Raw genomic sequence first — 12,844 nt, 5'->3', positions numbered from 1 at the left:
ACATTTAAACATCACTTTTTAAACATAAAGACTATAAATCTTAAGATAAGACATTTAATTTAATGGTTCTGCAGAGGAGGCTGGTTGAAGGCTGTTGTGTGCATGTTGCATCAATTGTAAACATGGAACTTATGTAATTCAGGCATTTAACATATATACTCATAACCTTTTCTTGATTATATTTTTATTTGCCTTAATATTTTTTTCCTTACATAAACAGTATCACATTATATTAATTTTGAGTTTTAGCACTTCGGAACAAATATATCACAGAACAAAATTTGTAGGATTTGTAGTGTGTGATATGTAAGATTTGGAATTCTCTAAAATGAGAATCGAAATTAAATCTTAATACAAGGCCTTGACTGTATATACTGTATGTGTTAGGCACTGTGTGTGTAAGGTACTGTGTGTGTTAGGCACTGTGTGTTAGGTACTACATGTGTTATGATAAATGTGTTTTACATTTTCAATTCAGAATCTATAACTACATTTGTGGTAATTATATAGTTCAATTAAACACCTTTTCCCAAAATAAAGTTTTTAAATGAAAAATATCTTAAATTGTGCATTGTGAAAACCATAGATTAAAATAGCAGAGTGTATTTTTACAGCAGTGTATGACACATTACTAAAATAAACAAACACACACACTCATGTGCCAACACATCATAGACCACAGCAGGAAACTCAGAAACAAGAAGGAAGCAGGAGTCAGTGGTGTGAACGTCTACCATGAAGAGCCTTCTCCAGATGTGGACGTGTAGTCTGCTCTCTCTCCTCCCCATGGGTGACACCTTCATGGGTAAGCTGAGAAACATTCTATAATAATAAACATGTATTATAATACTCAACAATGAAACATACTATAATACATATATAAAACATATATTATAATGCTCAGCAGTGAAACATTCTATAACACTAAACATATAATACTCGCAATTAAAAATTCTATAATACTAAACATATAATACTTAACAATGAAACATTCTATAATACTAAACATATAATACTCAACAATGAAACATTCTATAATACTAAACATTATACTCAGCAATGCTCAATGTTCTGCTGCTAGCAACACCAAGGTTGTTGTTTTGATTCCCACAGAGCAGCACATGTCATACTGATACATATATGAAAATCTCTCTGGATAATAAGTGCCTGCCAAAAGCTGAAATGTAAGGAACGTGAAATGTCTGCTAATATCCAGGGCCCTGGCACCCTTTATTCCTGTTAGTCTAAAGTCATACGTCTAATGTTCAGTGTGGTGTATGGCAGTGCTGCTTCAACAGCAGAGTATTACAGATTTACTGGAATTATAAAAATTACTATTTAATATTTCAGTAATAACATTTAAATCATGCAGCATTAAATCTTTCTGCTTAATTCAATTTGGGAAAAGACTGATTTTAGTTTTACAAGTCAGTCACAGACTGTATACAGTATCCCATATTTTGTTTACTATATTACCACATATATTACCATCTTGTCAAAAGTTCATGATTGACTCCCAGAACCCTTGTGAGTGAAGCCTGAGTGGTTTAAGCTTTAATGACTGCAGTGTGGGCCGTGAATGGAGTGACAGTGAGTGCATGGTTTTGGCCACTACACTCTTCCTCCTGATAAAGGAAAAGAATGAGCAGGAAGCTGAAGTTCATGGACAAGATCAGTGTGTGTACATGTGCATGCATGAGTTTGTGTACATCCTAGAATTTAGATCATCTGTTTCTATGCCACTCTGACATCCAACTTCTAGCCTTGTCACAACTGATTAGACTCATCACTGGTTAGTTTCATCACTGGTTAGTTTCATCACTGGTTAGTTTCATCAATGGATAGATTCATCACTGGATAGTCTCATCACTGGATAGTTTCATCACTGGATAGTCTCATCACTGGATAGTTTCATCACTGGTTAGTTTCATCACTGGATAGTTTCATCACTGGTTAGTTTCATCACTGGATAGTTTCATCACTGGTTAGTTTCATCAATGGATAGATTCATCACTGGATAGTCTCATCACTGGATAGTTTCATCATTGGTTAGTTTCATCACTGGATAGTCTCATCACTGGATAGTTTCATCACTGGTTAGTTTCATCACTGGATAGTTTCATTACTGGTTAGTCTGACCACAGTACCACTGCTGATCAGATAGAAATTAGTGCCAGATCATTCTGAGCAGTGACTTTCACATGGCCTAACATGGCTAACGTGTCATGTGTTTGAATTAGCAGATACAGAGGTGTTGCAGGAGATTAGCATGTTAGTGTCAACACTGACTACACATACAAGGTGATTCATAACAGGAGCTTCTAATAAACCAGCTACTGAGAGAGTAGCTTTAACGGGGAGTGTCTGAGAGACGCAAGTACACGCTGAGAAGAGCGAGCTTTATTATGGGCAAATCCAGAATTGTGAAATGCAGGAATTCCACAAACAGAGACAAAACCCAAATACATTAATTGGGAGCATGGGAACGTAACCAGGCTAACAGAATACAGGCCAGTTACATAGGCAGTGAACAAGTAGACGTGGAAGTCATAGACAATAACCAGCCATGAACGAATGGAAACACGGGTTAAATAATAAGGCTAACTAGACAATAACAAGAAACAGAAGAAAGGGATAAACGGAGAATACAAAGACTAGGAAAGGATCAGGAACAGGATCAGGAACAGGATCAGGAACATGAGGGGACCGTCGTGAGAGGAGAGGAGTAGTGACAGTAGCTGTGCATGCAAGCCAGTCTAGTGGGTGACGGTCGGACAGTAAGCGTGTTTGCTGAAGATAACAGGCTTCCTGTTCTCGGTGGCTACACACTGATGGTGCTGCAGGCCTCTGAGTTGGTCAGTCCACTCTGATGACAGCACAGAGCACCCATGTTTGTTTTAGACTCCGGGATTAGCACCGCCAGTCTGGTTCTTAAGATGTTCTCGAGCTAAATGAAGCCCTCATCCTCCAGCCTGTCTCTCCTCACACCCCTCTCCACTCCCTGTGTCACAGCCAAAAAGGTGCACTGTTGCCTTAAGAATAGCTCATGACAGCTGAATGTTTGTAGACCCGTTCTGCAGAAGAAAGAGAGCTTTTTTGTAATAACATAATGAGACCACTGGATCCTGCTCTGTCATGTATACACAGATATATGCTTTTGTTTTTTTGTTTTGTTTTTGTAACACAACCACAGTGTTTTTGGATTAGTTCTAATGCGTGGAGAGAACATGTGTATCCTTGAGACTGGGCTTTACATGAATGGAGCCAATAAACAAAATCAGAATACCATTGGGGTTTCTGGATGCCAAGGAAACTGAATGTATTTATTAAAGTACCATATCAGCCATATCTCTGCCTACTTTGACCACTTACTCTATGTTGATGATATTTCAGCCAGGCTGCTGTTGTTGAAAACCTTGGTGTCTTCTTTGACCCCTGTTTCACCTTTGACCCACATATTAAATCCCTAAGACCGCATTTTTCCATCTTCTCAATATTGCCCAACTCTGTCCTGTGCTCCCTTTAGAGTTCCTGACATCCTGGTATATGCCTTCATTACATTCAGGTTAGGCTACTTCAAATCATTAGTTCTAGGGTTTACCTTATAAAACTCTGCACCCTCTCTCCACGATATTCTAAATTCCTAGTGCCAACTATGAAATCTGCCCACATTGCTTCCATTCTTTACCAGTTACTCTGTTTATCAGTTTCAGTGTGTGTGTGTGTGTGTGTGTGTGTGTGTGTGTGTGTGTGTGTGTGTGTGTGTGTGTGTGTGTGCTATAAAATCCTGCTCTCAGCCTTCAAAGCCCTGTGTGGCCCACCTGTCTCTTTGAACTCCTGTGTGTCTGATTCTGCTCTGCTGGCTGTCTCCAGGTTCAGCCTCTGGGGGGCAGATCTTTAGTACCCTACTCTCCTCACTACCCTCCTTACCCACATCTATTCATTCTTATTCAGCATTCACTCTTCACTTCTACTTCTTGTTAGAGGTTTTTTCTCCCTTATTCTAATTGTAAAGTGACCTGGGGTATGTGAAAGGTGCTACAACAGTCCATTTTATTATTATTATTATTATTATTATTATTATTATTATTATTATTAGTGGTAGTTGTAGTAGTGGTGGTAGTAGTCATAATAGTAGTAGTCATAGTAGTGGTGGTGGTAGTAGTAGTTGTTGTAGTAGTCATAGTAGTAGTGGTAGTAGTAGTAGTAGTAGTTGTTGTTGTTGTAGTAATAGTAGTCATAGTAGTAGTAGTCATAGTAGCGGTGGTAGTAGTAGTAGTAGGATTACAGCAGTGTAATCAGTAATGTTGTATCTGCAACTATACTCTGACCTCAGTGCAGTGGGTCTATGCACCTGAGGAACACTTCCTGCTCCTGGATTGTGGGCGGAGCCTAGGTGTTGGACAGGGCTTGATCGTGGAGTGGAGACATGGAGCCACTAGGGTCAAAGCCACAGAACACAGACGCGGACAGTCTCAGCTTGATGGGAGCAAACACCAGCTCTTCCCAAACGGAACGCTGTACATCGGAGATCTAGAGGAGACGGACTCTGGGCTGTACTACTGCAACAGCAACCTGACCGCCAAAGTCACTGTGCTTACAGGTAAACAACAGGGCACAGTTCACGTAATGAAGCTAAGTTAAACTATTACTTTAAAATCAATCTAATATTTAAAACAAAAACCACCAGACTGACCCCCATGTTCAAGCAGGCTGATCTAGGGTGTTTCAGACCTCAGACTGTATGGCTAATCTGCTCACTCACTCTCCCATGTCCAGAAAAACACATTCACAATAATGACCACTAGACGGTGCGCTTACGTTTAAGTGCTCAACATACAGTTTGCGTTGTGTACTACCCTGCAGTTTTTACTTACCTCTCCATATGTAACTCTTTGGTCTGCAGCTCGTAACGTCGTTGTTTATGAGGGTGGAACTCTGTACCTGTCCTGTAAACCCTACGGCAAGTCCAAGCAGCGATGGTCGTACAGGCGCAGTCCCGAGGCCAGGCGTGAGTTCATCTCGTCGTGGTTTAAAAACGGGACGCTTAGGAAGGAACGAGAGGATCTGGACGGCAGGGTCGTGCAGACTTACGACCACCTCCGGCTCCTCCGCCTACAGCCGGCAGACTCCGGCCTCTACCTGTGTAACGGCAACGACATCGCTCATGTCACCGTACGACACACAGGTTAGTCCTCCCGTCTCCTGACTGGACTTCATCAGATTTACCGAGGTGCCGTTTTTTCCATGAACAGCTTTAATGACCAACTGGTAGACTTTACTGGTAGGTGCAGTGTGCTTGCTTCATAGTTACTGCACTACTCAGTCTTATCAAATATATCAGTATTTTACAGTAACATACCCAGGGCTAAATAACAAAGTTATATAGGTATATACTAATTTACCCAGTGATATACAGTAATCATGTGTAATAATATCTGCTTTGAATCTGCTTTTCAGAATCTACAGAAACCATCCCTCAAATGTCTCAATATGGTACAGTAGGTCTAATTTACAATTTATGTTTGTTTTAATTTAGTTATCATTTTAATTAACAAACCTGCAAATAATACAAATAATTTGTATTATTGATTATGCTGATGTTGTTATTGATCTGTGTGTATGCGTGTGTGTATGCGTGTAACGTGTGTGTATATGTGTGTGTATGTGTACATTTATGTATGTGTACATGTACGTGTGTGTATGTGTACGTGTACGTGTGTGTACGTGTATGTGTGTGTGTGTGTGTGTGTGTGTATACGTGTGTGCGTATGTATGTGTGTATGTGTACGTGTATGTGTGTATGTGTACGTGTACGTGTGTGTACATGTATGTATGTATGTGTGTGTATGTATGTGTGTGTGTGCATATGTATGTGTGTACGTGTGTGTGTGTATGTGTGTACGTGTGTGTGTGTACGTGTGTACGTGTATATGTGTGTGTGTGTACGTGTATATGTGTGTGTGTGTGTGTACGTGTATGTGTGTATGTGTGTGTGTGTGTGTGTGTGTGTGTGTGTGTGTGTGTGTGTGCGGTGCCAGTGACGCTGATTGCTGTCCTGGCTGTGTTTCTGCCAGCAGTGGTTGTGGTCCTGCTGCTCTACGTGTCGTTCAGGTTGAAAATCAGAAACAGGAAGAAAGAAGCAGGTGAATAAATCCAGGGCTGGATTTTCTTCCTTATCACTGCTTGCTGTGGACTTTGACCATCAGGAAAAAATACAAAGACAAAAAAAATCAATAAATTGTGTTTAAGACCATAAGTAGTAGGGTGTGTGAGAGCCTGAATGTCATCATCCAGTGATCAATAACGCCATCTGGTGGACATAATGGTTTACACTATTTTGTTGTTTTCATTTTACAGCAACAAAAAAACAGGAAACAACTAATCTGCAGCTGCAGAAGATGTCAGGTGAAGGTAAGGTCATTATGGGTTGGTTACGATGTGGCTGTTGTTGGTTGAGTCGACACAAACCAATTTCACCGTTAGGAGAAAGAAGAGACCTGCACCTGATGTCTTTGTCATCCATAATTTGAATCCGGTGTCTTTGCCATGGTGAACATTTAGTACTGAGCATGTTTAGTCCACACAGCACTGCTTGTTTTGATGAGCTACTTGGAGAGACTGTGTGTTAATACAAACCAAACCCACAAACACACACAAATCCGAGAACAGGAGAGAATCACAGTGACACTGATACACTCACAACATCAGCGGTAACGGAACCAAAAAGCAAAACTGCAGAAACACATGAAGATGTTGGACTTGCATTAAAAAAAGAACAAACACACACAAGTGTATATGCGCACACACAGCAAGAAGGTTTTTCTCACTGAGAGATTTCCTCTTGTTTTACCTGGTTGAAGATGGTCCTTAACTTTCAAAAAAAATTTCTCAGTTTCAGTCAAGCCACAGAGGCAAATGACCTTCACAGGATTGCAGACATTAGTGTGTGCGTGTGTGTGTGTTTGTGTTTTGTCCTGGCAGATCCATCCAGGAGCTGCTCTGATGAGGAACATGTGAGTGCTGCCCTTCTTCACTACTAAACCCAACTAATACCCATTCCTTGGCCAGAAGCTCAGGGATTCATTATGAGCCCAGAGCTACAGGAAACTGATTTTATCAGAACTCCCTCCTTCATGCTCCATAATTATGAGCCCTAGTTCAAAACAAACATCACCTTTCAGCTACTGTAGTGGTCATTGATCAAAATGTGCGTGTGTGTGTGTGCGTGCATGCGTGTGCATGTGTGTGCGTGTGCGTGTGCATGTCTTTCCAGTCCAATTCTCTGACAGACCATAGTGAGATTCAGTATGCTTCACTGGGACGGCAGAACTGGAGGCCTCGTGGCTGGTCCCAGGACAATAGACAGCAGGTCATCTACTCCACACTGCTGCTGACGCCAGCAAGCTCTGTGCCACACAAATCAGATAATCTGAGACTGTAGCCCCTATTAGCTCTGTATCACACACATCAGACAATCTGAGACTGTAGCTCCCATCAGGCCTCTACCACAGACAGATAATCTGAGAGTCCAGGTCCATATAATCAGGGAGTAATACCAATGAAATAACTGTACATCCCATCATTGTTTATTCACACAAACATATAACCTCATCACACCATGCTACATCATGACTCTGCACTCATCTCACCGTTACATCATGACTCTGCACTCATCACACCATGCTACATCATGACTCTGCACTCATCTCACCATTACATCATGACTCTGCACTCATCACACCATTACATCATGACTCTGCACTCATCTCACCATTACATCATGACTCTGCACTCATCACACCATGCTACATCATGACTCTGCACTCATCACACCATGCTACATCATGACTCTGCACTCATCACACCATGCTACATCATGACTCTGCACTCATCTCACCGCTACATCATGACTCTGCACTCATCTCACCATGCTACATCATGACTCTAGACTGAAATGATAACTTTGAAAATATTTATTTCTCTATGAGCACAACTCTAGATTTTGACTTTGTGTGTTATGATTTGCTTAAAACTATAATCTATTAGTTTAGTTCTCTTTAGAGTTAACACATAGTACAAAAATTTACATTTAAACATTTCTACATTTTAGATCTACAAGCAAAAATCCAAATAATGCTGAAAGAAGAATAGCTGCCTTGCAAACACATGTTTAAGAAAATACATTTAATGAACTCTGACAATGTACTGATTATGAGTCTGAAAATGTAATAAACTGAGATACTGCACATCGACTTTCCTCTGGGTATCCAATACAGATGAAAACCATTAATATGTGATGTCATTAAGGGAGGTCATTGATATGTAAGGTAATCAAGACAAAATTACTTCTCTCTCTCATCTATCAATCTACCTATCTAGCAAGCTACCTATCAATATATCTATCAACATATCTATCAATATATCAATTTACCTATCAATATGTCTTATCTGTCTATACATCTATCAATATATCTATCTTTCTATATATCTTTATTTATATATGTATTTTTATCTTTATATTTTATTTTTATATATGTATTTTTATGTATGTCCTGAAGAGACAGAGCAGTGATTAGCTGAAGCTCAGGGAATGGCTGTGACGTTCTTGGCTACAGTATCGTATATCATGCTGGAACTGGTACTGGCACTGGTGCTGGTACTGGTGGGTGCAGTTGCTAGCATTCTTCCCCGAGCCCTTGGCAGGTGTCGAAGACTCGCATACTGCAGATCCATCACCTACACCCGCAACAAACACCATTAAACCAGACAACACCACCAACAAACACCATTACACCAGACAACAATAACAACAAACAGCATTACCTCAGACACCAGCAACAAACACCATTAAATCAGGCAGTGAAAGGGCATCACAGGAAACGGTGACACATTGCTTTGGAGATTATGAACTTTAATTACAAAAGCACCACAAGATGTCATGAATAGATACTTTATAAGATCATCACTTCTTTTTTTTTTCCATCTTTGTAAGGTACCATGCCTCTTGCCATTACTCACACTTAGTCATGGCAAAACTGCTTCATGTCCTCATATCTGCTCACATTGATTATTGTAACACTTTTAATTGGTCTTAAAGCCAAAACCATTAACAAATTTTAGTTTATTGAAAACTCAGCAGCAATTACCTACTCAATTAGCAATTACCTACAACCTGCTCACAACACCTCTGTTGCACTGGTTACTGGTTGTAGCACATGTTCGGTGTAATACTCCTCACTACCTTCAGAGCTCCTCATGGGCTGGCCATTCCTCCTAACCCCCCCACGTTCCCTCAGATCCACCGATTGCTGTCTTCTTACCATCTCTCACACTAAACTCTTCTGTGGGTCCTTTTAGAACCTTTCAGCAACTAAACTGTGGAATTATCTCCCCTCTCTCTACAAAACCACATTTGTCTTTCATTCTCAAACTGTCTTCTGAAGACCTTCCTTTTTATCAGTATATTTGTTTTTAAATATTGCTGCATTGTAAAGCAACCTTTGTGAAAGGTGCTATATAAATTAAACATTATTATTATTATTATTATTATTATTATTATTACAACATAAAACATAAACTATTTTGAACTATCTAGAATAATATGTGATTATTCCTGATCAAAGGCAAAAGTCAGTTAATTCACCAGTTTAGATCATTTTTAGAGTCTGTCTCTTAAATACAAAAGGTTTACTAAAACCAGTCAAGGGGTAATCTAAGAGTCAAGAAACAGACTAGGTACAAAACCAGAGCTGAACTGGTAAGGGACAGGCAAAAGGCGACAGGGGCAAAATGGAGAAACCAGGCATAGATCCCAAAAACCAGGCAGAGGTCAGTAAACCAGGCAGAGGTATGTACAACAACCAACAACTGGACACACTAGACAAAGCTGAGCAAAATTTCCCAAAGGTGAAGTATAACAGTACAGTTTAAATACATAGAGACACTTAGGAATAATCCAGACAGAGGTGACATGAATAAACAGGCTCGGGAATGCACAAGAGGATTGTGGGCAATGTAGTCCACAGGAGGCAGGCTGGAGGCATGACACTGCCTTTATTGGTGACCAACAAATGGAAAGTGATCAGAGCCAGTTAGCATGTGCTCATTTGCATAATAGCTGTTCTGTTTCAGCTTTCATTCCCTGTTAGATTTCTACGTGATATGTCCCTTTAACACAGGGCTAGCAACCCTAACAGCAAAGTCCCAGGCTGGTGGCAGGTTTTCGTTCGACAGACTGCTGCTTTTCCCCTCAAATTCATTGGTTTAGGTAGCTGATTTCCCTTAGAGAGGGGAAGGCTATCAGTTTTAGTGATGAAGGATATGATATGATGAAGCTCAAAACCCAGTGGTAATCATACTGTTTCAATTTTTAGTAATTAGTTACATTTGTAAGATTACCAACTTTTAAAAAAGTGGAGGTCAATGACCTACTGATACAGTCTCCTTGCAAATCCTTTGTTAAGATAGTTTTAACAATAAACAATAATACAGGTGATCATTTCATTTTTCTTTAAGTTGTAATCAATTTTTCCGTGCCGTTATCATGAGCGGTTCAGTAAGAAGTTCATCAGAACAACCCTTGCAGTGAAATGATTTGTTTATTTGTGCTGAATTCAATGTGTATTAAAACTATTGCAATAATACCAAAATAAAAAATCATTGTGATCACTGATATCATGACCAGAAACTGCCATACCCTTCTATGCCTTTCAGTCATGAGGCAACTCCCACAGATCTTTGCATACAGGACTGACTGCAGCTGCTTTGGGATACATTTGGGAGTGATACTATACCTTCAGGCTGGAGTTCTCCTTCACGCACTTCTTATTGAAGCACAAGCCTGAAGTGATAAAACAAAATCAAATGAATAACTCCGATCACCCAAGATCTATTCATTTTGCATAAGTGCACAGTATAATCTGAATCATATTCTTACTAATCCTTTGTGAGCAGAGCAATGTGCATGTTATCATAGCAGATCAAAGTATCATACATAAACAAAATGAGGAGTAAAATTAGAACTGGACTCCATTCAAGCCCTATGTAGATTTCACACACCATTAGATTTAACTTTCAGTGCTGAAAACCCAAATGTCCTCTCAATGTTGTAACATTAGACCTGCTCTAATTAACCCTTGTCTGAAAAAATAGGTATTTACACTCATCTGAATAAATCAAGGTATTTTTTCACACAAGGGAAATTTGCTTTGTTCTCAGCACATCAAGTAGCAAAGGATAAATGACACAAAACATCTCCACAATGTGCAGAGGCAGCCTGAACTGAGCTGTACACACTCCCACTAAAACACACACATAAACACTCCCACAGAAATACACGTATATAAACACTCCCACTAAAACACACACATAAACACTCCTACAGAAATGTATACATAAACACTCCCACTAAAATACACATAAACACTCCCACAGAAATACACATACACACATAAACACTCCCACTAAAACACACACATGAACACTCCCACAGAAATACACGCATATAAACACTCCCACTAAAATACACACATAAACGCTCACACAGAAATACACACATAAACACTCCCACAGAAGCATACAATCAAATGGTACTGAGAGTGTCTTCACAGTGTACAGGGCAGACGCATATGAGCTACTTTACATAAACCTCACACCACACCTTGTTTGCAGCAGATCACAGTGAGGCAAATGAGTGTGAAAGCGAGAAGGGAGCTGGCCACGAGCAGAAGCTTCCAGCACAGCAGAGTTGCCTCCAGGGCATCATCCACCACATCTGGAACAGAGAAACCCCTGAGAAACCACAGTGTGGGGAGGATCTGCACTGCTGCATGAAGGTGGGCAAGATTCTGTTTTCTAGATGAGTATATTTCTTTGAATGGAAAAAGACTCTGCTAGACAAAGCAAATCTGAGCCTCCTGGGTTCACCGCATTCACTCTGACTGCTGTGGACTTCAAGATATTGCACTACACAGGAACAACAAAGGTTAGGGGGGTGTGCAGCTCTGATGCCATGCGGTTGTTCTGACTAAACAATATATTTTTATATCACACTTAAATCTATGCCTGCCGCATGCTTCCTGTGGAACTCACGCATGCTTTCTGCAGAACTCAATCGCTAAGCATCATGTGATACTATCTTAGGTTATGCAGACAACCTCTTGGAAGTCTTTGAATCAGAACTGATGCTTGGGAAGAGTAAAGGATCCTGCAGTAAATGTTTAAATTCTGCTGTAGGGAGGCAGGTTCCCACATTCTCCAGACAACATTTACAAATGTTGTTACATGATCAAAATCTCATCAGTCTGTAAGTCTGTTTACTCATTAGTTTGATTGTTATTTTAAGTCTTGTGAAATCTTGCACTACTACTGTGCTCTTTAAGAAGAGTTCTGCAGAATTTCTCAAACATGCACTTCACATCAGATTAGACAAAGAACAACACAGTATTCAAACTGAGCAAAGGTTTAAGAAGGGAACATAAAATAAGCACACATAAAAGTGGAGTGAATAACTAAACATGAAACAAAACAAGCTTTTCTCTATTAAAGATTAGAATTTGCTATATTAAGAGATTAAATTTAAAATTATATTCAACTGAATATGAAGACTATTGAAGAATATTCAAATCAAAAGAATATTAATATTCAAATAATTAGCCACAAAGTGTCTTGTCTTAAACCAGCAAATGACTGACCAATTTCTCAAGGAATAGAGTTTCATGGGAACTTCAAAGCATAAAATTGAAGGCAATTTTTCTTCTCTGGTGTTTTACACATGACATATTTTGAGGTCCTGCATGTGATGTTTGTAAACAAAGTTTTGGTAGATTCCCACTCTCTGGGA

At 39.7% G+C, this 12,844-nt stretch overlaps 1 protein-coding gene across 3 annotated transcripts; it reads left to right on the top strand.

The window, feature by feature from the left end:
• Positions 1 to 414: 414 nt before the first annotated feature.
• LOC113583851 lies at positions 415 to 8,460 on the top strand. 3 transcript variants are annotated; one of them, XM_035523690.1, is made up of 9 exons: positions 415 to 805; positions 4,337 to 4,603; positions 4,907 to 5,188; positions 5,461 to 5,496; positions 6,042 to 6,146; positions 6,361 to 6,414; positions 6,985 to 7,016; positions 7,277 to 7,372; positions 8,114 to 8,460. In XM_035523690.1, the coding sequence occupies exons 1-9, from the start codon at positions 736 to 738 to the stop codon at positions 8,135 to 8,137; spliced, it is 966 nt and encodes a 321-aa protein (XP_035379583.1). In that variant the 5' UTR covers positions 415 to 735; the 3' UTR covers positions 8,138 to 8,460. The 3 variants fall into 3 exon arrangements, with proteins under 3 accessions (XP_035379583.1, XP_035379582.1, XP_026876227.2); XM_035523689.1 differs by lacking the exon at positions 8,114 to 8,460 and having other exon boundaries at positions 6,081 to 6,146; positions 7,277 to 7,684; XM_027020426.2 differs by lacking the exon at positions 8,114 to 8,460 and having other exon boundaries at positions 7,277 to 7,684.
• Positions 8,461 to 12,844: the final 4,384 nt, after the last annotated feature.

This window comes from Electrophorus electricus, chromosome 2, assembly GCF_013358815.1.
Source record: "Electrophorus electricus isolate fEleEle1 chromosome 2, fEleEle1.pri, whole genome shotgun sequence".
NCBI lineage: Eukaryota > Metazoa > Chordata > Actinopteri > Gymnotiformes > Gymnotidae > Electrophorus > Electrophorus electricus.
The sequence above is the reverse complement of the archived record's forward strand: the minus strand, read 5'-3'. Positions and strand labels throughout refer to the sequence as shown.